Source organism: Opisthocomus hoazin, chromosome 9, assembly GCF_030867145.1.
Source record: "Opisthocomus hoazin isolate bOpiHoa1 chromosome 9, bOpiHoa1.hap1, whole genome shotgun sequence".
Taxonomy (NCBI): domain Eukaryota; kingdom Metazoa; phylum Chordata; class Aves; order Opisthocomiformes; family Opisthocomidae; genus Opisthocomus; species Opisthocomus hoazin.
This window is the reverse complement of record NC_134422.1, coordinates 35,940,550-35,966,131: the sequence shown is the minus strand read 5'-3', so window position 1 is coordinate 35,966,131 and position 25,582 is coordinate 35,940,550. Positions and strand designations below refer to the sequence as shown.

Genomic DNA, 25,582 nt, shown 5'->3' with positions numbered 1-25,582 from the left:
ATTTTTCATGATTTAGAAATCCCTAATGGGTGATACGAGTTGAACAGACTTTCCTAAAGATACGATGTTGTGATTGGGACGGGGGAGCAGGGGTTTTGTGTTAAGATGAAGGGTAATCTTTGTGTAAACTTTCTGATTTTTTTTTTTCCGCTCCCCCCAACAGTTAAAATAGGTATCCATGAGTGCTTGTCCCTTCTGTTGTTTTTCAGTCAGCCATGAGCATTCCAACTTCAGCTGAAAGCTGTTTTCTGTCTGTCAATAAGTGGAAGAAAAGTTCAGTACACAATTCTTGCATTCCCATCGTTTGCACAAAGTGGCGGGTTTTAACTGAACCCAGTGTTTACTCATACTTCAACATGCAGAGGAAATAAATGGTCTTATGTGGTGTTTTTTTTTTAATGAGAAACCAATTCTGATTTAGTGGTAATTGGAGAAGACTGTTTGCATCTCCTAAGTATGCAGTGCTCTTTTACCAGTGATAAATGAGAAGATGAATATAACCAGATGTTACAGGTATTGTATGCCTGGAGTCTTCCCTTCTATTATTTCAAGCGTTCCCTGGTATAAAGCAATGTAAAGGGCACAGTGGTAACTCTGTTCACCGCCTTTTGGGAAAGAGAAGCAGCGGTCAGATTGTTGATACCTCTGGATGTTTTCCAGGACCCGTCTTAAAACCAGGGAGAGATCAGATCTCGGGCTAGACAAGGTTTCCCTAAATGCATCTATTGTGTGATGCCGCGGTACCTTTGTGTTTTCAGTTTTAAGAGGTGTGGAGCCAGATGAGACACTCTTACCTTGTGTCTTGAACTTCTTGTAAGGAGTATTTTCCTCCCAGGTCTCTGCCTTTCTTGTCCTTATACTTGAATGAAGCTGTGCTAATGAGATTTTGGAGACCCGGCTGCCCCTGCCAAAGCAGCCTCACACTGCACCGAGAAGTTGACATGTGAGCAGCCCTTTGAACCACGGAAAGACAACTCTGTCAGAGCAGTTACTCTGGCAACAGTATTTCTAATGGTGATTAGCTCTGAAACCAAGCACAAAGAGGAGTCGGTTCATTATGGAGGCGCAGCTCTGGGTTTTGGGGAGAGGAGGTGACCTGCCATTCCTCCCGTGAGTGAATTTAGTCCTCTGATAGCCCCACGCTGCTGAGAGCGGAATAGGAATTCTTTGTCTGGGGAGAATTAGTGTATGGGTAACCTTTTTCTCTGTGCAAACGGAAGCAGTGGTGGTTTGCAATGCAGATGTGCTGAGCTGGACTGCCTAAACCTGGCTTTACAGCTCAGAGACTGCTAGACAGCCAAGCTTTCCTGCTTGGTGGTACGGTCCTTCCAATAAACGATCCGCCAAGAAGTTAGCGGGAGCTGCTTACGAATGCGTAGTTTGACTAACAAAAAGTAGCGTTTGAGATGAAAGTGGCAGGGGGTGGGAAGGTTAATTTTGTTTTGGTGAGCTAGGTCAGGCATGGAAGAAGAGGCATTCAAGCCAAGAGCTTTCTCTCGAAACTTGGGCATTTTATTCATCTTGCAGACCAGGAGTTTCACATGCTTTTTGTTAAGGAGGCTTTAAAGCAAAGTATAGCTTCTAGTCATTCTGGCTTGTGAAATTAAGTTTAAATATATAAGAAATAAGGATCGGTCTTCCCCAAAGACCAAATATTTGCTAAACATCAGTTCTCCTGGTTTATAACTCTAAGTAACCTTGGCATATCCCTGATTGTTTGCGGAAGAGTTCTTGACTTTGCAAATAAATTTTGTTTGGCTTTTCATGCTGCAGAGAGATGGCTTACAATAAAAATCTCGCTGAAATTGATAGCTTACCTGAGTATATAAAAGTAGAGAGAACGCAATTGATTTTTGAAACTAGTTGAAATGCTCATCACTATCTTGAGTATTTTTGATATCTGCCTTATAGATTGTCAGTATTCATCTGTTTTAAAAACATATCTTAGCAAGTATATTTACATTAAATTCAGAAGCACTGGATCATCTTTTGGATGAGTTGGAACCCGAAAGCTCTGGGGCAGAAATATTTCTGCTTGCTCGGATTCTCTATTCACTTTATAGAACAACGTTTGTTTTAAATGTGCAGCTTCCTCTGGACTGACATTTCAATTATAGGCCCTTCAATATTAATCTGACGATTTTGACTCTGGATAGTCTTAAATTGGTTAATGAAGTACCCTGGCTTTCAGTAACAACGAGATGGTGTTTATGTACGGCCATAGCTTACGTCAGGCATTCCTGCGGAACAGTATTTCTTGCTGTATGGTTTTCAGCAGAGGTCCCACCTAAGCACTCAGCTGCCTGGACTGTTGTGGTGTGATACTGCCTTTTGGAAAAAAAAAAAAATCACCTTTGTGGACATATTCTAATCTAGGAATACTCTGGCAAAGTTGCTCGTAAATCCAGTGTGAACCTATGTGTAGTTGTAGTTGTGGAAACAAAATGTGTTGGTGTGGAGATTTTTAGCCTCTTAGGTAGGAAGGACTGGGCACTCTGAGTCCTAACAAAGAAGTGATAACAGAAACGGTTTTGGGGGCAGAACGAGCAATGCAGCATGGCTGTTCTCTGGATCTGGTGTTAGTTCTTATAATGATGGTGTATTTCTCTCTTGCTACACAACCATTTAACTGTGTTTTTTTCTTCCCTAACTACTGTGTCTGAAGATGTCAGCAGCAGGAGTCAGCAGATCTGTGGGGTTTTCAGTGCCAGCCATTTTAAGTTTTGTGTATTTCAGGGCTTTCTTCTCAGAAATAGAAGATGTAGAAAATGTGAATTTGCAGCTGCACTGCTGAGGAGATATGTGCTGAACCCCTTTTATTGACTTCTGATGGGCAAGATTTAGGTTTCATCTCTTCTCTCAAGGTAGCTTTAGAAAGAGCACAGTAGGTCTTTTGACAGTCCAGCGATTGCCCCACAGATGATCAGTCATGTCTTTCATATGTTGCAAACTTTGAAGGGTCAGGGTACTCCTTTAGGTACTTCTAAAGCTCGTATCACCACCATATCCAAGGGCAAGTAGCCCTGAGCACTTGAATATTGAATGCAATCTAATTATGGAGTGACGGCTGCATGACTGCAATGAAAGAAGCAAAAACTGTTTGGTGTCTCAAAGGAGAGCGGGTTGCCTAATGAAGAGAGGGGAGAGGTAGGAGGAATCGTGCTCTGGCAGGGGATATTAGACTTGTTGCCAAAATGGAGGGGGAATTGGGAAGGTTTGGCAGCTCAGAAGGGGATTTCCATTAGGGGGCACATCATTTTTCTAACGGAGGGAAAAGCTAAGAAATTTGAGGCCAAGTATGGTCTATTCTAGAATTCGTAGCACAATTTTAAGTAGGTAACATTAGATCTTCTGCTGCAATTTTACCATTTTTACAGTGCGGGGGATATTACCCTTTGTGCTGCCCTGTGTAATGCTTAGTTCCCATCTGCTTTGTGGTTTACTTTTCACATTTCTAGACTAACAATTTGTGGGTTTTTTTGCTTTTTAATATTTGTTTATTTTTTAGTGTCTGCTTTTGTAGTACTTAGCTAGCATTGAGGTTGTATGTTTGTGTAGGCGAGTTCAGACTGTCGTGGGGTTTTTTTGCCTCCTGCCTTCCTAGAGTGATAATTTGGCAAGACTGCATTATGTATGTTAATATGGTGCTACAAACATGTCTATATTCAGATGGAAGGAAAGAGGTAAATATTTTCCTTGACTAATTACCTCTCCCATGTGAGAGTGGAAGCTTTTGCTGAGAAGGTAGCTTTCATTCATGTGTGGTTTTAATTCAGTTTTGGTCTTAATTTAGGTCTTTTCTGCGTATGATGAAGACAAATTCATGTGCATATGTTAAAATCTGACCTTCAGTTTGCTCTCTGCGTTCACTAATGTGTTTTAAAATATTTTAATATATGGCTTTCCAGGCTGCAGATCAATAAACCAATGGGTCTGAAATGACAGAGTGCTATGATATTCCTCTGTAATTTAAACATGATTAGCTGATGAAGGTTATGATCAATATGCCAGGGGAAGATAAATTAATTGATATCATCCTTTCAGGATGATAAGAGGCCTATTGGAGGTGGGATGTAACTAATGAAGCTGCTTCTTCATATATACGAGCCATTTTTTATACAATGTATTCTCACTAAATCATGATTATACCATCATTCATTTACATGAAAAACATAAGCCACAGACTAGTTCGTTATTAAAATTGCGTTGATTTGAGAAGAAATTGTATGCTCACACTGCTAAACAATATCGCGGCCTGTGTTGTGACCTATTGAGAAACAAAAATCTTGACATTTACAGAAATACCTTTTTATATTTTCCAAACAAGACAGATTGAATGATGTTAGTTTCTGTGTGACTTTTTAAGTAGATGCCAGTAATTGTTGCCATCCCTTGACCTCACTTGCGCTGTCTCCACCAACATGGGTCAAGTGACTACAAACTTGTTTGCACAAGTTTCATGAAGTGTTTCCCTTCATGAAGATTACTGCCTGCAAGAAGCTAAATTTAGTTGTTAATAGTTTTGATTAGCCACTACGCTAGTCTCTGTTTCTGGTGACTGAAATTTTATTCCTTTTTTAATGTGTGACCCAAAAGTTAGGGAACAAGTGTAGTGTAAATGATTTTATTTTTAATTATTTATGACCGAAAAAGAACTCTTTACAAAGGCCTTAGCTGAATAGCCGAATGAACTGAAATTCCCGTGTATCACGGAACAAATTTCTGAAATGGTTTGACTTTTTTAAATTGAAAAGTTATAGGAGAGGTATGGAAGTTGCTGCATTTCACATCAGCTCTGTTTCCATGTTTTATTATGAGTCTGCTAAGCTGTATATAGAGATGTTAATGACTCTGATCCCTGTCTCCGTTTGATAAATGCTGCTTTTCTTTACATGTCATAGAAAATGTCTTAATAAATTGCAAAATAAATTTGGTATTTTTCCAGTTGTGCTAGTGCTGCTAAGTAATAAAGATAAAACTAGAATCCATGATGTAGCTCCTTTCCATAATGAAGTTGAATGGGGTGTGATGTGTGGCACTGCTAGTGCAGGTATTCTATGTCAGTGACCCTTTGTCAGTTTTACTATTCCGATTATCATTTGTTTCAAATGCTTTAAACTTTTGGTTCCCAAAACTGATTGTTCTGATGCAGTGGCCGATAATTAAGAAAAATCCACCTTATTCCTCAGCAGCAGCAGAGAGTACGCGTTGTCTTCTAAGCTAAACCTGCTTGGACTGGGAGTGTAGCTTTCCTGGTGAACCGTCATTCTGTGATGTAGGACACCTTCCTGTATTGTACTAGTAAATAGCACTGAGATGCACTTGAATGAGATTGTTAGTCTGGCGTTGCTCATATTTATTGTCTATATGCAAGGAGAACATCCCAAAGAACAACAGAAAATGTGTATTCCCATAAGCTTTGTTAGTGTGGCATGATAAGCATATAGTGGACTTGTTACACCGTTCCTGGTGTTGCTTTTTGTAACTTGCACACCTGCCTTCTCCCCCTCTGCTTGGATGTCACTGACTCTCTGGTCCTTGCCTGGTGGAGTCAGAGTTCCGGGACAATTTCATCCATGGGGAGAACAGAGCTGAAGTCTCACATGGAGCATATTATGGAAAACTAGCATCTGTCATCTTAATTGTATGTGTTACAAACAACTTTTGGATCATGCTTTGGCAATGGAAAACCCTGCTTTGTGTACTGTGGGTGCTGTGTGCTTTTGACATACCATACTTTCCAGTGTGTGCTGTAGCTTACCTGCCTGTATGTTTTGGTTTTCTTTAGTTGCTCAGAAGATTGTTGCAACAAGGAAGAAGCAGCAGCTCTCAATTGGACCCTGCAAATCTCTGCCAAACTCTCCAAGCCACTCGTCCGTGTGTTCTGCCCCGGTTTCTGCTGTACATATCAGCCAGGTACAGACTACAACGAATGCTTGCTTGAGAAAGGGACTGATAGGTTGCTTTTTGTCTGATGTATTTAACACCAGTGCTTTTTTTTTTTTTTTTTGCTCCTTGATAGGCAGTTGGCATTTTTTTGAAAGGTATCAGTGATCTGTACTTTGAAGCAGGTTTTTTTTGTTTTTTAATTGGCTTGACTTTGTTTCAAGAAACTGCGGCAGTAAAATAGTTTGGCTTTAAAGACATCTTTGATCGTATTGATTTATGCCCGGCAGCCTGCTGTTCTGCGTAGACCAATTGTTACAATAGCAGGATTTGCTGTACTGTGTTTTAAAATTACCTCAGTATGTTTTTGGTTATTGTTCTCATTCAGTTGTGTGCTGAGCGATAATAGCTGCTGTATCTCAGTGGTGAGCACTGTGCGCAGTTGTAATTGCCTGTCTCTGTTATGCTCAATTGAAATTATTCCCCTTTAATGACATAGCGATATATGTTGCTAGTGACTTGCAGATACTATGTGTAAAAAAAAAAAAAAAATAAAAAACCAACCCAAAATGCCACCTTAATGTATGGCAGGATAGTCTGGTGGCCTTCATGGTGTTTTTGGAAGGATGGTTATTACCAAAATTTTCTAACTTGTGCAGTTTTTACCCACATACGTTAAGACAGTCTTCTGTATTTTGGTTGTGGTACTCTCCCTCAGTATCTTTGTTTTCTAGTGCCAAGTGATGTACATTCTGTGTACATTCTTTGTTAGGATGTATATATGTGCTCTATCATTCAGATCCAAGATCTTTGCAGCCAGGCAGATTGTGTTTCCGCTGTGCACTCGCACTCCCAGCAGATGGATGTACAGGCCCGTCACAATGACCCTTGCAGTCTGTGGCCAGAACTGTGGCCTGGTTTCCTGATTTCCACTCTAGCCATCTGAAATGTCAGATACCTGCCAGCTTTCCTGGCATGATTTTCGGTCTAAACTCAATAATATGCCAATAAAGTCTTCTGAGGTTATGCTGCAGTCCTGAGCCACCCATGTGAGGTTTTGTTTTATTTGGGGCCCTTTCTCCCACACTGAGAAAGTCTGCTTTTTGGCAAAAGCAGTATAGTGAAGAAGTGTTTTATCTTTGGGGAAAGGGTGGGGGTTTTTTTTCTTTAATTTGACGTGTTATTGTCTTCTGAAAGCACGCTGTTTAGATTTATGGCACAGGATGAAGGCTGTCTCCTGTGTTCATAGTGAGTGCTCTCTTTCTGTGCCCTAGTGGAAATTTTTGCGATTGGGTTAACTCTAAAAATGGAGATGCCAGTATGGTCTTAGAGTTCTTTACTGTGGGATGTTCTGCCTTCAGCTGAGCCCGGATACCGACCTCAGACTGTCACTCTCACTTCTGCTGGTGACACCAAAAGAAAATGCTGAGGTTCAGATCGCCCTTTCTAAAGCTGGTGCTAAGGTGCATGACTCTTCCGAACAACCCTGTCACCTTCTGATGAAGTACAAGTTCCTGATATGGAAGAGGGTCTCCCCTTTCTTGTCGTATGTGACATAGATCAAGTTTTCTCAGCGGCTTTCTCTCTGACCAGGTCATTGCCACAAGTGCTTGGAAGTAACCCTCTACATGAAATGCTTTTCTTCCAAAGAGATTCCCCCAGGCAGTTGTGTATGTTCGTACTTCTAGAGCAAGAGGAATTATGCTGTCCGTAGGGGCTGCCTTGGGTACTGAGACCTGTCCTTTTCAGTGGTGAAAGAGGAACTGGGCTGTCACAGAAATGTGGTGGATGAATGGCGCCGTTTCCAGTACTGATCTTACTTTTGGATCCAAGAAGGACCTAGTTTACTCAGTCTGCTGATGATTGTGTAGTTTCTGAAGACTTCCTAAAGAGGATGGGTGACGCTTTGTACAACCTAATCTTAGCCAGGTGCATCTCTGTGTTCTCCATTTTCTTAAAGCAGTTGAGGTCACCCTTCTTGTTAGTGAAGCTTGTTTGGTTAACGAACATGAAGTGTCTGGGTTCTCACCAGTTTCCTGCCCAAGTCCAGCTTGGAGGCCAAGAGCAAATACCAAGTTTTGGAGAAGTATTTCACGTACAGAGCAGACTGCTTGCCAGTGATAAGGACTGTTTGGGAAAATTGAGACAGGGTAGCTTTCATGATAAGGATCCCTAGGATCTGTTTCAATAAACGTGAAAGAATATTTTTCCTTTACTAGCTGGCGTAATTATCTAATGGAGCAACTGCAGCACCATTCAGAGATGTCTGTCTGCTGAGACTGATGTCATGCCTAAGAGTACAGGCCATAAATCTGTTTCATATCTTTTTGTGCTACACTTAAAGCCAGTACAAACTTGTTTAAGGAAAGGAAACTGTATCCTTATCCTAGACTTAAAAGAACTTTGCAACTGCAATTCCAAGCTGAAGATGATCTGGGGGAAGATTTACCATCTCTGATCTTGGCTGGAAGACTGGCTGGTGTCTTGCCCTTTAGAACATCTCTTTTGACGTAATGATGTTTCACTGAAGATTTTCTCCATGAATCAAAATTGCTATAATTACAGTGCCCTGCCACTTGCATTCGACACAGGAGTGAAGGCCTTCAGAAGCAGTGGTTACACAGATTGCTTCAGATAAAGTGAGATATTGTTCTTTCTCTGGTTGGATCACTCCAGTGATCTAACTCCTGCAAACTCTCCAGATGACGGCAGTCAAGAGCTTAGGCTTTAGAGAAAGGGAAAAAAAAGGGAGTGGGGGGGAAGTGTCACTTTACCCAGTCTAGTTCTTAGCATATCTTGGGCAAAATTCTAGGGCTGAATACCAGCAAGGGCTTCTCTGCCCAGTAGTTTTAGCTTTCAAATTGTGAAAGATCTGTTTGTGTGTTTGGATGCCTCTCTGAACTCATGTCCAGTAGTCCTAGGTGGTGAGCACCTAGGTCACGTACCCTTCCAGAAAATGCTCTCAGATATGTCTACACTCACGCACTTACGTATTTCCAGAGACCTGTTTCACAGAATGAGATGCTTCCTATTTCAATGACAAAACCCAACTGTGTTTGCAGTGGGTGCTGCTTCTGTTTTGCTTCTCTGACTTTTTGTTTATAGTACATGTATTGCAGTCAAGGTGAGGGTTTTACTTGGAAACTCTGATAGCCAGAGTCAGTAACCCTTGGTTCAAGTACTTCATAAGTTGGCTTTCAGGCAGCACAGAATGCGTGCAAAGAATTTTATCCTCAAATCTAAGGATATCATTCATGATTCGTGATGGACAGAACTATTGTGTACTCTGTCAACAAGAAGTATGGTGCAATATTGCTTATGTTCCGCTAGGAAACAATTAATCTGTGTGATGCATTGAGAAGTACTTCAGTCAGCAGCTCACCTCCTTGTTTTTCTGAACACTTCAAGAGGTAGACTGGGTTATTTTGAGAGGAAGAAGTCTTGTTTAGTGTATTGAAGGCCTCTTATATGCCAAAGGGCATCTCAGGATGGGTCTCGTCTTACTTTGGCCATCAACAAGAAATGCACACTGTGGGAATACAGACCAGTTACTTCTGTATCTAGTGTCCTCCCCATCTCTAACCCACCTTTCACTTCACCCCCTGCCCCTTGCCAGTCATTGTAGGCATGATATGCTTGTAGGCCATGCTAAATCTTATTTCAAAGTAGCATGGGTTCCCCTGGTATCACAAAACCACATAGGCATTCCTTTTCCCTAAACTCCTTCCTGTACTGAAGGAGTTGCTTGTCCTTTACGCCTGATATATCAGGAAGGCATTTTAAAGTTATTAACTTACAAGAGCAGCACCAATATCCAGCAGTTCCGAAGGGCTCTTTTCTCTGCCCAGACCCTGAAAGTGGAGATCAGCTTGTTCCAAAAACCATGAGGCTGCTCAGGTGGGCACCACCTTTTATCCTCAGTGCATTCCACGCAAGATCAAGATGCATCAGAAATTTGTGTGAAATAGCCATGGACTGGATAACCTGTAGAGTAGTTACCTGGAGCTGTGCCTGGTTTTAGGTTTGCATGGTTGTGAAAACATCTAAAAATCCTGTGGCATGACACCTGTAGCTGCTGTTTGCGTGAAGAACTTTGGATTCCTCTTCAGACAAATCGATAATGTGGAGATGCCAGCTAGGAGTCCCCAGCAGTGTGAGCTTACCGGTGGACTACAGTTTTGAGGGTAAAATGAAAAGTTTGTTTACCAGTCACTATACTTCCTTGAAATCTGTAGTCTGCAAGTATGTTCACACTTGCTAGCTTTCCTGGAATTCAGCTGTTTACGTTCTGCTGTGAGAGGGAATTGAAATGGCACCGTGTCAGCAGTGACACTCTCCTAGGAGATTTGCATTATACCCGAGGAAGGTATAGAGCTTAACATACGTTTTACTAAACTGCAGCTTGAGTATGGCTAGCACACAAACTTGCTCCCTACTGCCTGCTGCAAATCTGTAAAGATGCATTATTTATGCTTGCAATACGCCTCCATAAAGCTTTTACTACAGCATGATTGTCTAAATATGTAAATTAAACTATTAAAAGTGCAGTCAGCTTAATCATCCATTATTTTACTGTATATGAGACCTGGTTATGGGTAAGCACTAAATAGTTGGGTGCAATTATTTATAGTGGGGGTCATTTGGGATAAAATATTCTGTTGTAGTATTTTGGACACTTGAATAAAGAAGAGCTTAACTAGCTTTTCCTTCTGTTTTTCCGTGTAATTGCAAAACGCAAAATAAAAGAGAAGTGAAAATAATATTTAATACCTTTGCAACATACATTGTAATCCTTTTGTATTTACAGGGTGATTTCTAAGTAATCTCTGACATTTATTTACAATAAGCATTTTATATATGTGTATATGTATTCCCCTTCGTTCATGTGCATGGTTTCACACACAGTACACATGTATATGGAAGTGCGTTCTCCAGGACTCCAATGTTAAAACTCAGTGCATCTGTAGGTGTACTTTTTCCTCCTTGCTTTGTCTTCACAGGACTGCAATTACATTCCCAATTAGTTTTTGTTATGCCCATTGTTACCTTTTCCTTTCTAAGGTCTCTTAAACTCCAGGCTCAGACTTGATCTTCTCTTAGATTTTCCAGTTCGTAATGCAGTTACTGCCACTGGAGTGCTGAAGCCTGTTGTCACATTTAATAAATGTGTTAATTAAATGTTTTTAGTAATATCATTGATACGACTTTTTTTTAAATGTGCCAGCTTACGTTGTCTTCAGAGATTGTCTTTGGATTCTCTTGGTGCTCTTTGGTCTGTCTGATTGGACAAATACGCTTTTTCCTCTACCTTGCTGTTACAATGGGAAAAGGCAAAAGCTCACGTGATGGACAAGTTCTAATATGTCCCAACAGATTAGGTTAAACTGCTAAATATGGGAAAATAACACAATTAATATGAGACACTTTGGTCGTACTGTGGAGGGCTAGATTTACTGAAATCTCTGGAGTCATTTCTCCGGACCTAGGTTTGAAATCTGCTGTCAAATTTGTATTCCACAGCAGCACGCTCAAAGCATTCTGGCTTTTGCTGAGGCAAGGAATGAACGGTTTCCTCCTTGATCTGTCTTTGGATGTGTGGCTGTATATCACCAAAATCCCTTGAATAAATTGGACTCCCACCTATAGTGTTTTCAGATGAAAGACTGAGATAATGCGACTTTCGGAAGAAAAATTGTACACAAGCGGGCAAAGAAAAATGTATCCCAACTAAATAATTTTCCATGTAGGCTTCTGTGTTCCTACAGAATTACGTTTTTCCCTTCTTTCCCCGAGAACAGACAGTGCAGACGCCAAACGCACCTTGTCATACCGTATGTAATCTGTGCTTTTGATCAAGGCTTGCTTTATTCCAGCTGTTCCCAGGCTCCCTGAAGGTCTGGCGATCTCTTGACTGTTTTAGATGTGGGACCTGCTGCCTTCGTTTTCTCCTTAAGCAGCAGTTAGAGATGATTTTTCTGGAGGGTGTCCTGGTATACCCAGAGACCAGGAAAAAACATTGAATCTGTTTGTATTGGGTTACTTGTCAAGAAGAAAAATTTCAGTTTTATTCTTCCTATGCTCCACCTTTTAGTGGTTTGGCCTGACATTTGTACTTTGTAAGCTTTATGAATCATTTGGCAATACCAGATAATTTATATAAGATGCAAGGTGAATATTTTGCCACCTTTGTATAATTGGCCAGTCAGGAACATGCACCTTGCAAATATGAGATTAAGTCCGACCTTTCCTTAAGGCAGGTCACTGCTGAGCTCCTGTCATGCGAGGTAGATTACTCACCGGTTTGTTTACTAAGGAAATCTGAAGTGTGTGAAAGCTTTGAAAGTGTTGGATTTGACCTGATTCAACCCTTTTTCTGCATAGAACTTTGGACAATATATACAAAGGTTTTTTCCGTTTTTTGTTTTTTAACAAGCCGCCGGCAGGAATCTTGTTATGGGCTTTAATGCTTTGCTTGACAGTGTCTGCCTTTGAGGTAGCTGCATTGAATGGACCTATTTGGTGAAGTTATGCCAGTTTGATAGCTTCACTGGAGTTGTTCGTAGCTGGTAACAGTGTAGTGACAATGTTCTGCTAAATGTGTGCTTGCTGCCACGACCTGGAGTTTTTCACAGTGTTAATCTATGGGGCAACAAAGCTAGAAGTCTGTCCAGACACTGGAGGTATATACATTCCTGGAAATGGAGTACTGGCCATTCACGCAAGGTGCGTTCTAGAAATAACATGTCCCTGAAATGGAAGACATCCAGGATTTTCTGTAACGGTGTGCTGAAGTTCACTGACCACCATCAGGCTGGGTGTCTTCCTAGCAAGAAGGAAAACAAGGTTCTACTGTGCGTGTCCAGAAGCTGAGCACTGTTGAGAATGGGCACGCCGCTTAAATGAGGACAGAAAAATCTGTCACCCACAAAAGCCGAACAGGGGTGTATCCGCCTGAATGGTTCTACTGGGGCTAACAGTTTCCCTGCCTACAGTCATTTGATTGACGCCTGTCCCTAGTGCCGTGACTGCTTAGAGCAGTGACTCAGAAATGGCCCTTTATGCTGGTATCTCAGGTGTGTCCAAGTCTTCAGAGCAGCTTAGTGGAAAAACTTGGTTTAGAAGGTACTGTTAAGCTGCCCAGTGTCCCAGGGTATTTGACTCATTTGACTCATTTTGACTGCCACAAATTTGACCAGTTTGTCTACAGTCAGCAAATGGGTTTGTATTTCACATGTGTGGAGTTACGTGTGCTGTAAGGAAAGCTGTTCTTCAGAGTCGCTCACTTGATTTTTCTGGCTTGGGACACACGTTCTGTGAATTACCGTTATTGCCACGTGTCCTAAATTCTGTACTTGACTCCAGTCAACTTGTTATTAAATGCTTGCATACTGGTAGCAGGAAACTGCTCTCTACAACCTTAATACAGCAAGGTCCCTAGACTTCGCAAACAACCCAGCAGAGACAGCTCACCACCTTTTGTTTCCTTCAGCGGTGCATTAGCTTCAGATGTTACCAAGAATATGGTTTCCAAGTGCTTGTCTCGTTGCATTTTTCATTGCTTCTGTCTGGTCTGTGCAGTCTGTAACTTGGAAGTCACGTTTGAGCTCACTCTTGTCAAATCCATTCTCTCCATTAAGGTGTTTTAGAGCAGCCATATAGTTTTATATGTTTGCTAATTATTGGCACCTCAGTAGGAGTTGAAGCTTGTTCAGTATGGGTGGCCAGGCTTTTATTCTGTGGAAGCCTTAAAGTTTTCCACTTTTAAGTCTTTTATTGAAATAGATTAATATTTTTTTCCAGCCAGTGGATTTGACATGGCTTGGTTTGAAACCACCTCAGAATTTTATTTACAAAGTTGGAAATCCAGTGGGTTCGTGTGTGTGAAGAGAAACATTGCCTGCAGGACTACTTCTATAGAAACTGTCTGTGTAGGAACGTTTGGCTTTGGGGACTAGAATGCCCAACATGTATGCATTTTCCTTTAGGAGTTACTCACTCCTGGAAAATACATCACTTGAAAAATCTGGGAGATGCTGCCTCACTGCAATAAGTATCAAATGATGGTAAAAGGTGATGAAGGATTACAAAGGTAAAATTTTAGGGAATCCTTTATGTGCCTTGTCTGGGACATAGGCACTTAGAGTAGAAACCTGTTGGGTTTAGTTTAAAAAAAAAAAAAAATGATGTCAGTGCATAGTTACCAAGTTGATCAATATTACAAAACAGAATATAGCTGCATGCTTGTATTTTCAACAGCTTGTGGTTCAAATCCTGTCATCAGTGTACAACATCGGGCTCTTTTTGCCTTTCTTCTCCTTTCGGTAGAAGAGGCTTCTAAATATTTTGAGGCGTAACCCTGTTGTGATCTTTCTTGGTTTTTCCATCTTCTTCATCGCTTATTGTCATCTTTTTTCTTCCTCCTTGGGTGAGCCTTGCAGCTGCGTGACTTTAATTTTAAATGTGTTCAGTGTCTTTTCCCATTAATGGTTGCTTCCTCAGATTTCCTTCTTCCTCATTTTCCCCACCCCAGTTCAGTTGAGTCATGACAGAGTGGACAGTCGGTCCTCACCACTCCGGTCTGAAAGCCATTCCCTGACACCAGCATCTTTGATCTCCTTCCCTAATGCTATTTTACATCATTGTTGAGTTTCCGGATGTTCACCTCCTATACCTTCTTCTGTCAGCCACGTTTCAAGGCTTCCATACCACTTTCCTCATCTCTGACATCTCCAGTGCTTTGAGTACTCACGTTCAAAGTCTTTGACTGTTTGAACTTCGGCATACTTTTGGTGATTACTTTAAGAGTGTCCTTAGTTACGTGTTGGGTTTTTTTCATTACTTTTTTTCATGCAAGAGTTTTTTTCCGGAGAAGAAGTCTCTGACTTCCACAGATCTGGTGTGTATCTTCCTGCAGGTTATTCACTCTCCTGTGTGTTCGGGGTGTTACTTGGTGGCTCAACAAGGTGCCATAGAGAAAGGGAAAGCATGTGCGGGGTACATTCAGGTCAGTTCTTTGCAGGTTGTCCTGCTTGTCTCTCCAGTGTTACCGTTTTCTGTTAGGACAGTAAAAGTGATCATTTCAGCTCTTGTTCTTTCATCTCCTTTGTTTTATACACTTGGGCCGTCTCCAAATTCTGCTTGCTTCTTCCTCCGTGCACTTGGAAATATTGTAGAAATACTCTCTCAAGATCCTCTGTTACTTCCAGTACCTTTACCTCTGGCTTCCTGACAGCCACGCTTCACCAATTCATTCAGAATGAAGGGAAGATTAATTTTTATGTCCTTTTATACGTATGTAAAGAGAGGAAAGAGGAGAACTTTCTCCATCATAGAGCCCGCTTGCAGCATTGCCAGCCCTATCGTGTGACAGAAATGAGCTGAGGGACCTGTTATTATTTACAGAGAAACAGTGACTTTCAGAAGCGGTGTTCCTGGTTTACTGTCTGCGTTCATTTGCCCTTCAACCCTTCAATCCAAACATGACCTGCTTGTCTCATGCCTCTTCCCCTTTGCCCTTCTCTTCTTGAATTTTTGTTTTAAAAAACAAACACCTGGAAGAATTGCAAGAGGACTTGAAATCACTAAAAGAAACTTTGTCTGGATGATATGAAGAAGGATTGTCTCCTACTTGGTTCTCCTTCAGAGGTTTCATTTGGACAACTCGCCTCTACTTGGACATTGAGATCCTGGTCGGTACGCTGGCCTCCAGGGAGTGTGTGAGAAGTCATGTCATGCTACTGGTGCCTCCTCAGAGGAGTGCCTCGCTGTGTGGCATCTTTGTTGCATGTGAGGCCCATCACTAGCGTAGGAGTGATGCTGAAGAGTAGACGTTGGAGTGTCTGCTTTTCCTTCTGAGCTCTACCTGCTGAATTCCTGCCTACAGCAATTAAGAGGACACCAAGACACATGTTAAGCGTCACGTGAGAATCCTTCTCCTCAGGCATGCTGGAAGTATCCTCTTACCCTCTTTCCTCACTTCTTTTAGGGAACTTGACTGCTTTAACGGTGTTCTTTCACCTTTCCCTGTGCATCACAGACCTTTATTTCCTCCCTCAGAAGTTACATGTGAGCTGTTGTCCAGACCTTTTATCCACTGCTGTTCTTGTGGTGATCGTTTTGTCAACAGTGCGCAGAATTTTCCATCTTTGCCCTGCCTGAGTCCCCGTCAGCATACACAGTATATCCCCAAAGGGTATAACCGTATCTGATAGGAAAAAAATCTGTCCTTTTGTCTTTCCAGACTACTTCCACATCCTCTGTAGTGATCTTTTTAGTACTCATTTATGTTTTGTGTAATAATAATAATAAAAATAATAAAAAAATCAAGGCTTTGTTCTTAATCACCCTTTGGTCTTTTCCATTCTGTGCATTTTCCTCACCTGCCTGATACTAGTAACTTGTTACCTCAATTCATGAATTGTTTTATAGGCTGAGTGACTGCTTTATTTCTTACAAGACTGTGATGTAACTTTACATTTTTAGCTACTTTTAATAAATGGGAGTGTATTCATTTGAAGTTTTGTATCCCTGTACCAGGGGGTTCAGCAAATGTGTTGGGAACTGTCGTTGTAGCAGCCATTTTATTGAATTATTTTCATTTTCTTGAGTAGTTCTCGGTGAACTGATGTCTCCAGGCTAGGATTAAGTCCAGCAATGCAGTTCTGTGGGACTAGGTATTTTTTCCTAGGCTTGAGGCAGAATTCGGTTTAGAAATTTTGAAGTAGAAAAAGAATTTGTAGATGTTCCCCAATGTTTTGCTTACTCATACATTAGCAAAACAAATGAAATTGTTTATATAAAGTTAAGGTTATATTGTGTAGAATGAAAAAGTGCCTGCCATATTAACAGAACTACCAAAGTTTTCAAAAAAATAACGGCAGGGAAAATATTTAAGGGCTTGGAATAGAAATGTGTGGAAAAATGGTAGCAGGGCATTCCCGCTGTGTTCCTGAGCCTAGGCTGCTGTTCTTGCGTATCAGGACTAAATAAGATACAGCTGTGGATTGTAATTTCTTGAAAGCAGTGTATCACTATTTAAAACTAACTTTAATCCTTGCAGACCAGTAATGGAGGAGGGAGTTTAAGTGATTATTCCTCCTCTGTCCCATCAACTCCAAGCACCAGCCAGAAGGAGCTACGGATTGATGTTCCTCCCACTGCCAACACACCAACTCCTGTCCGTAAACAGTCCAAGCGCCGATCCAACCTCTTCACGGTGAGTGAGCCAAGGAGGAGACGATTGCTGTGTTTTACGTAGTGCTGTGGTGACGGCCTGAACATCAGCCCTGTTGAGTTGAGCTGGTCTAATCCAGACAGGAGTGTTGAGATAGGTCTTCCAGCTTGAAAATAAGAGTCTTAGATTTCTCCCCAATCCTCATACTGGGTAACGCTGCTGACTCGGGGCTGGCCTGTGAGGTCTCCTGTGTTTGCAGAGAGGTCTCGGGGTTTGCCATGGGAACTCCATGTGGCACAGGACAATAACGACCCCATGCTACTTGTATTACTGTACAGTCTCAACTCACTTTTCTTTTCCAGGGTTAAAAAACATGATGGAGACTAAAATGACTTTTTTTTCCCCAAACCATCTGGTTTTTGTCTCATTGTGAGATCAAAAAAAAAAAAAAAACTGAATAGAAAGCTTGACTAGTCCAATATGATACGTCTTTGTTATGCAGAAGTAGTTTGGGAAATGATAATGAAGCCTTGAGTGATGATTTCCTTAGTTTAGCAGGTTTGCTGAAAGCTTTGGGATTGTATTGTGTGTGTAATTGTGGTTTTGTAAGCAGTTTTTTGACACTTAGCATGCTTTATAGCAAACGCAGATTCCCTGTGGGCTCACCTGTAAGTCCCTTGGTGATTGTAGCTGCATGTTAGTTGCATTTAGAAAGCCATGACTTTGTAACGAGTTTGTTGGGTTTTTTTTTTAATTCCAAAGGTGATGTCATGTTCACTTCCCAAAACTAGCTTGCTCCTTGGTCGTATCCAGGGAACCACGCAGAAAAAGGATGAAACAGTTTCCTCATATCCTAAACAAAATCTGACCTCTTGGTCCTTAGCAAGTAGAAAGTTTTGTCATCCTTGTGGAGCACTGAGTGACAGTGCAGAGTCCCAGGGATCATATTTCATTTGCCCATCTCAATGGTGATACTTTGATTTAAAAACTGCAGGTCTTCGAACTCCTGCAAAGGGATGAAGACCATGCATTTGTGTTTAGGTGCAAAGGTTTGGGTGCGAAACAACAAAACGTGCAAAAATGAGTGGTAGGTGAAAACGTGTCCGCGGTGGACACTGATGTTTTATGGCAATCGTGTGGATTTCCTCCAGTCGGTGGGAATACTCGCTGCTGTTGGGGCGTACTCGGGAGTTACCAACCCCACTAGGTGTCAGTGTCAGCCCAGCAACTGCCAGCAGAGCGATGCCTCTGGAAATGGAGCGGAGACGCTACAGCATCCCTCGAAGCGCTCGCCGACCAGGGCTGGTCTGAAGGGTGCAGAAAACGCCGTACGGGCTGCGTAGATGTTGTCGGCGTTTGGGAAACTGGGGATGTTTTGAACTGGAGTAGGTAGCTATTTGAGGAAGTGAATGAAAAGAAGCACACCCCCATCTGTAATCATGGGAAAGATTTGAGAAGAACAATAAGTCAGCTTCGTTTGTTGGAAACAAATAGACTAAAGCTCTGGATCGCGAGAATAGCGTATTAAGAACCGTGTTTGCTAATATGAGAGGATGTTGATAGCTGTCTTAATGCCTACTAACTGGAGAGAAAATTCGGGGGTAAAGTCCTATGGAAACATAAAAAACAATTTGACTTTTAGAATTAGTTCTGCCTTTTAAGATCCGGGCTTATTGAATGTTGTGTAACGAGTTGCCCTGTAATCCATGTCCTGAAGTATTTAATGCTGGCCCTGCTGTAACCCAGGTTTCATGCCATATCAGCCAAGTTGCAACTTGGAATAATTTAATTCAATAAATAGATGACCAGTATTTTCTGTCTACTTAAGAACAGAGTGTATAATCAAAGTATCTTATTGTTTAGCACTGGGGTTTTTTGCTGTGCTGCTTTTCCTAGATTCTTACTTGCTTATGCCTTTATCACTTATATTTCTGTTTAATTGTTATCTAGCGTAGGTAATATGTTTTCCTACATGAAGATCTTTCAGTGTTGAAAGAAAATTTGGTGTGATTTTCCTTAAGTCTGTTACAACTTTTGAATTGGAACAGGGTTGCAAATTTTAAGCATGTTCATGTTTACGTGCATAAAATGCAGTATCTGATCTTTTTGACTTTGAACATTACTATTTGCTGTATAGCTGTTGTTGCAATAGCTGACACTCTAGTTAGGTGATAAAATAGGTCAAATATTAGCAGACGGGTAAACGTCCTTTGTTTTGTGTGCTGTATTAACAGAAACAACTAAATAATAGTGTATCGTGCAGGTGGGGAGTTAAGAGGTCCACTTCAGCAAAGAACTGATAGTAACTACGTGTCCAAACCCACGTGGGGTGAATGAACCTCTGGTACAGTAAGCTGCATCTCCTTTCCCATATTCAATGTTACCTATCTTACATTTTTACAAAATCACAAGCGTGACTTCTAAAAGTTAAAATGAACTCTCTGTCTCAGTATTAACTGTTAGAGATCAGTATTCTTACCTTTGGGGCTCTGTGGACTGCTGGTACAGGATTCTGGTTGTGCCCAAATTCAGGTGCTGTGTCCCTCAGGGACTGGAATAATCTCACTGCACAGACCTAACTTGGCTAAGGTTTTGTGTTGCTGTAAGTCTGCATGCGACTTCCGATGCAAAGGGGAAATGAGTCAAATGATATTCATGCAGGTTTTTTAATTTCTTTGGACTTTCTCTGGTGTGCTTGGGTGAAATTTTAAATAGAAGTATTTAATGTGTAAATATGACAGAAAAAGTCGTAGCAGATGTTGATCCAGTATGGTTTGGAGTCTATTTTTTTGTATTATAGAATGTAAGATGTATTGTGTGTGTTATAGATAGATACAAAGGCATAAAAGATCAGAATATCTTTCTGTTTCACTGCACAGCTTGTCTTTATAAATAGCAGAGCCTGCTAAGATTCTCCCCTTGAAAATTTTATGTATTCTGTTATTAAAAGCAGCTAGAATAGAATTTGCCCAACAGAAATTCCTATGTTTCAATATTTCTGGCATTGGAAGATAGTTTGTATATAGATATTTCCCTTCTATGTGCACTGTATTTTTTCCGGATGCAGTTACTTTTATGGAATGAAAGATGTGATGATTTAAAAATAAAAATGAAAAATAATACATAGATATTTAGCTTGCTTTTCAGAAGCAGGATCCTTTCTTTAAAAAAGTCAAATAAAAAAGAAACATTCAAGCTGACAACTTCCCTCCCAAGGATTTGGCTACCTTCACTGAGTTTCTTTAAAATGTCACTTACGAGCGCTTTGCACCATTGAAGCATTGTTTTGCCTTGTATTATTGGGAAGTGGCACTTTCAGATTCAGAAATCTGTCTTGAAGGACAAGGAACAATAGTTATCCTGAACATTGGATTTCATCCCTCCCACTTGTTTTGCTTTCTTTCATTTATTCTTTGTTTAATTCCCCGGCACGTCATTCCATTGCCCCGAACCATAGTAACTAGTGATAGGAGCCCGTTCCTGGCGGAGCGGGGAAAGCAGCACGGGATCCCTGCTGGGTAAATGTGTTGCTTAGAATGCTGTTACTTGAAGTCCTCCTCTGTGGGTTTCCTCCCTCCCCTTCCCTCCTCTCCTGCCCGAAGGCGACTGCGTTGGGGATTTTTTTTTTTTTTTTTCCTTCTTTCCACCCCTTCGTATAATATGGAAAATGGGTATTAGCTATCTGTGATCCTAATTGTTCTCCTAATTTCAGTGTCTTTCAAATGTCTCTTTCCGCTGAAAACGAAAAGCAGGATCTTGTGTCAGTCTGGTTTTCATTAACTTCTCATTGTGGTACTGGACATCACAAATGTATTCTTTTCATATATCATCTCGTATTTGAAAAGCACATGAAAATGTTTTCCCATTTTCGATACTGTGTGAGTAATGTTCCTATTGAAAAGTAATGGAGTGAAGTTGTCACTTGTCAGTTCAGTTATTAAGGAGGATGACTCTCAGGTCCTCTTTTTGTAATAAAATAAATCTGTCACGATCATTATGCTCGTGCGTTCTTTCACAATAATGGACTGGAATCTGAATAACTTCTTAAAATTCCTACAGAACTGTATAGAGTCATGAATTGAGCACTGTGAGCTTACTCGGGTCTAGTGTTATAGAAAGCCAAGATCAGGCAATTCCGGTTTTAAACATTGGTTAAATTTTCCTCATGCTGATTTTTCTTCATTGTGTTCACATAACTTTTTTCAGCAGCAGTCACTACCTTTTCTTGCAATTCCAATTTTCTAGCTATCCAAAAGTAGAAAAAAAAAGTGTGATCAAAACCAGCATCATAAAATTGCATTTCTAAGTAGTTGATAACATTTCAAAAAAACACACAGGTGTAAGTTGAATGTATGCATGTACATATCAGACTCTTTTAATGAGAAGCTGGAACCTTCATTCCTCGTTGGAGCTGCTATTGGAGACTTCAGAAACGTGTCCTCTGATCTGCTGGGTCTTGAGGCAGTGAAACTGTAACTCTTTAAACCAAAATGCCATTTCAAACAAGTGGATGGTTGAAAATTAGAGATGCTATTTTAGTATTCAGATTTTGGGACAGTTGTGTACTTCTGTAGATTTTAACTTGCAGCCTTTGAGTCTATATTTGTGTGTCAAAATACTTTGTCTTTAATTGCTTTAAAAAAGGAAAAAAAAAAAAAGCATCCTCTGTGTGAACCGCCACATCTAATGGAGCACAAACTTTCTTTTTGCTCTGCAGTCTCGGAAAGGGAGTGACCCAGACAAAGAGAAGAAGGTCCTGGAGAGCAGAACAGATAGCATTGGAAGCGGTCGCGCAATCCCAATTAAACAGGTAATGCCAAAATACTTTTTTTTTTTTCCCTGCTTTCCGTAGTTGGAGACACACCTCGGGTCTCAAGCACTCTGATGGCAGGCCCGTGGGCCAAGACGCGTTTGATGTGCTCCAGTGATGAATGTGGAAGTCACTCACTTGACATCAATTAGGAGAGGTTCCTATGTGTATTAAAATAGGATCATTAGAATAAGAAGAGGGAAAATGTGACAACAGGCCTAATGAAGTGCAGTCTGCCGGCCTGCATATGGAGCGGGTTTCTAGGCTGTGCTGGCTTCAAAGCTGCCTTTGTAGAGGGGCTTTGATTGGGCCGTGTGCTGCCAGTCGGCGGGGTAAATCAGATCGCTCTACAAGAGCCCCTTGTGATCGCAGAAATAGCCTGATGTGGCCCTAATTTGCTACTGCAGACGGACATCTGAACACAGTTTCAGGCTGGTTTGTAACAACGAGGCAATTAGTTGTGATAATCATAGCCGGTGTGTCAGCTGTGCGCTCTTGTTTGTAATTTGCTAATGAAGGAATTGTAACTTTGATTAGGTTCAGTTTCATTTAGACCTTATTATATAAGAGAACATTTACAGCTGTAATGTGTGGCCTTAATTAAACTTCCTCATTACACAACAGGACTTGAATTCAAGGATTTGTTTTGGTCTGTTTTACTAGCCTAGATGCACTTTCATTAGCCCGGAAACTCAATGCTAAATAGTAGCTGCGAACACTCCTCTGAAAGGCAAAAGCAATGCCAGCATCTGATGCAAAGCATTTGGGTGAATGAGATCATTTGCTTTCTCAAATGAAATTACGCCGAATTCACACGGGTAAGAACACCACTCTAAGCATTTGTACGGGATGCTTTACAAATAGTTTCTGTGGTAGTGCTTGCGAGTACATTTACCTTCATGTGAGTTATTTGCTGGAGATAGCAAAAGTGCTGAGGGAAGGGGGCTCGTTTTCTTCCCATTACAGTTGTTTACAGTTTCTTTTCGTGGCTTTCCTACCCTGCAGAGGGTCTCTTCCCCCTTCTCTTTTTTCTCCAGTCCATGCTTCATCTTGCCAGGTAGCGCTAGGTCTCCTGTTTGGGGGTGGGTTTATGTGGTTTGGGGTTTTTTTTTTCTTTTAGGGGGTGAGGGGGAGGTGGTTTTGTACCCTGAAATGTTTGCAGTGATTTTCTTTCTTAAAGGCAGTTAAAAAGACCTTTTGGGACCGTCAGGCAGCAAAAGTGCTGTCGTGTCTGTGGATCTCTAGTAGACAAATTTTAATCAAACACACTGCAATTCAGAAGAGCAGTTTGAAACCAGATAAGCTCAGTATTTGGCTCAGTGTTCAGAGGAGGAGATTCCAGGCATTTAAAACAAGCCAGGGGATTTTTTTCTGCCGCTTTTGTATGGTACGAGATGGGTTAGACCGACTGGAATTCTTTTGGGTAATGCTAATTAAACAAAAGTGTCTGCGAATGCAGCTGAGAATGAAAAACTGAGGAATATACTTTCAATATTTATCCAAGGCATATGTACTGTTCTTTTCTGAAATGCTATAGTATGAAGATAATTTGGTTAAAAACATACTTGTAGGAAGAGTATTGTAAAATAAGCATTTTAAGTGTGATTACACTATACTATATTGTAGTGAAATATCCCCTACAATGTCTTCAATTTCTGCACTGAAAAATTCTCCCTGGAACCCCTACTTGTATACTGAGCATGACTAATCTTTTGGGAATCTGTACTTTTTGTTATTAATCCCAGTTACGGTAATTTCATTTTGACACGTGCAAGCAATTCTCAGCCAACCTTTGAGCAGGTCTGTAGTCAGCAGATACATCCTGTTCACCAGGGTTTGGGAAGGATACTGGAAGGGGAGGTTGAATGGCACGCAGTGTTGTAGAATGGCTGCTGTCAGTGGTGTTTCACATCATGCTTTTTTGTGTGTCAAGAGAGTGGATTTTGGAGTTTGTTGGTTTTCTACTTTATAGATGGTCTTCAGTGAAGCATAGGAGACCAGCATCACCTAGCCCTTGAAGCAAAAGAAGATGGAGCACAAAAAAGTACTTTTTTGGTGTGGAAACATTTAAGTAAAAATTGAAACACAATACGTACTCATACTGAGAATGTTTCATTACAGTTTAAAAACATACATTAGTCTGAAGTGGTCTTTGATTACAAACTACACGATGTCAAGCAGAAACGGCTCCTGAAGTTTGACCAGGGGATAGCTTTTTGCCTACGCGCTGTTTAGATAGAGAGCTCCTATCAGTAGAGGTGGCACCGAGTGAAATTGCTGACAGGACTGTGCTCGTGATGGGCTCTACAGGTGCCGGATATTCGGATGTTTCTCTGAGGCAGTAGAAATTCCTATTAGAAAGGATGGTGTGTCTCTTATTTTGTGCATTAACTGTGAATAAGGCAGAGGGGTGTGAAAAGGAACTTTTTGACCTAAAAATGGCAGTATGTCATGCTACTGTGCTGCTTACAATGAGATAGCCATTCCATCATGATACGTTTTTGTGACAAATGGTCAGGGAATAGAAAGAGAAGTGTATTTTCAGGTAGTTGAATGCAGATTGTAGTATTCACAATATTGCTGTGGGAGAGCTGTCGTCTTATGTCATTAAAAGGCTTCTCTGTAATCTTATTGTTATCGTGTTGTCCATTGTTTGTCCTCCTATTAGCGTGTAAGCCACACTGCTGCACTACCCCATGGTAGAATCGGGAGTAACCCCCGGTTCTGGTAAATGTCCTCTGACAGCTCAAAGCTGCTGTTGAGCAAAACACCTTTGCCAGCTTCATGCATGTCCTCTTCTATCATGTCTTTGGGACATCTTCAAAAGCATGTAGTGACCAGGCCTTTTTAATATCTGTTGTCAGGACTTTGCTTTATTCTCTGTGGGTGCTTACTCTGCGTGCATGGCAGCAATACTTTATAAGGGCTGCTGGCAAGGCTGTGCTTCTGGTGCAAGGCTGAAGTCCAAGCTTGTACTTGCAGATCAGTGCTTCAGTTGTGTTGGTTGAGCTTATTTGCAGATTTTATTTTTAAAGGACGACTAAGTTATTGTTGAAATGCAAATACAGTGGATTTTGTATTCTCAGTTCACTGCTACTTGAAAGAAGGTAATTACAAAAAACCAAATAGAAAAAAGAAAAGTCTTACTACTCAGATGTTGAAATCGATGGCTTGGTTACCCAGTGTGTTTTGTGGTGCCTGTGGGTAAGACCCAACCGTGGGTCTTATCTACCCAGGGTCTCCCAAAAATCAGAAATACTGTTTCCCAACTTAAAACAAAAAAAAAAAACAAAACAAGTTAATTGGAGATTAGAGATGTTCTGGTTTTGAGAAAAAATGAAATCTCTTCCAGCACTGGAGGTGCATGTGAAAGGGGGGAGGAAGAGCTGACATTAGTAAAGTATGTTTGTATGTGGTGGGGAGAGCACAGAATAAATGTGTGAAAAAATCAGCTCACTAGGAAGCACAGAAAATGTGATGGCGAGGAGTTTGTCAGTCATCTCGGTTACAATTTTTTCCATAGATCAGGTCTGTATTGCAGCTGTTGAACCAGCTTAGCCACAGTTGATGTCTGTCGTTGAAGTGATGCTTTTGTATATTTGGAGACAGTTTAAACTGGTCGAGGAGTGGGGTTTTTGTTAGGGGCATTTCATTTCTGCCCTGGTTTCTCTCTAAATGCACGTACACCTCTTGTGAAGTGAGCTGTGCTGGCA

The 25,582-nt window shown here is 41.1% G+C and overlaps 1 protein-coding gene across 10 annotated transcripts in view; it reads left to right on the top strand.

Annotated features, from left to right (window-relative positions):
* The window catches only part of AGAP1 (ArfGAP with GTPase domain, ankyrin repeat and PH domain 1), a 385,086-nt gene that overhangs the window by 171,560 nt on the left and 187,944 nt on the right, over positions 1-25,582 (top strand). For 9 of the 10 annotated variants that reach the window (XM_075429671.1, XM_075429670.1, XM_075429669.1 and 6 more), the window contains 3 exons: positions 5,789-5,916; positions 16,946-17,101; positions 21,777-21,869. In XM_075429671.1, the coding sequence (XP_075285786.1) occupies positions 5,789-5,916; positions 16,946-17,101; positions 21,777-21,869 (377 nt within the window). The remainder of the gene's footprint in view (positions 1-5,788; positions 5,917-16,945; positions 17,102-21,776; positions 21,870-25,582) is intronic. The other variant, XM_075429666.1, reaches the window with a different exon arrangement.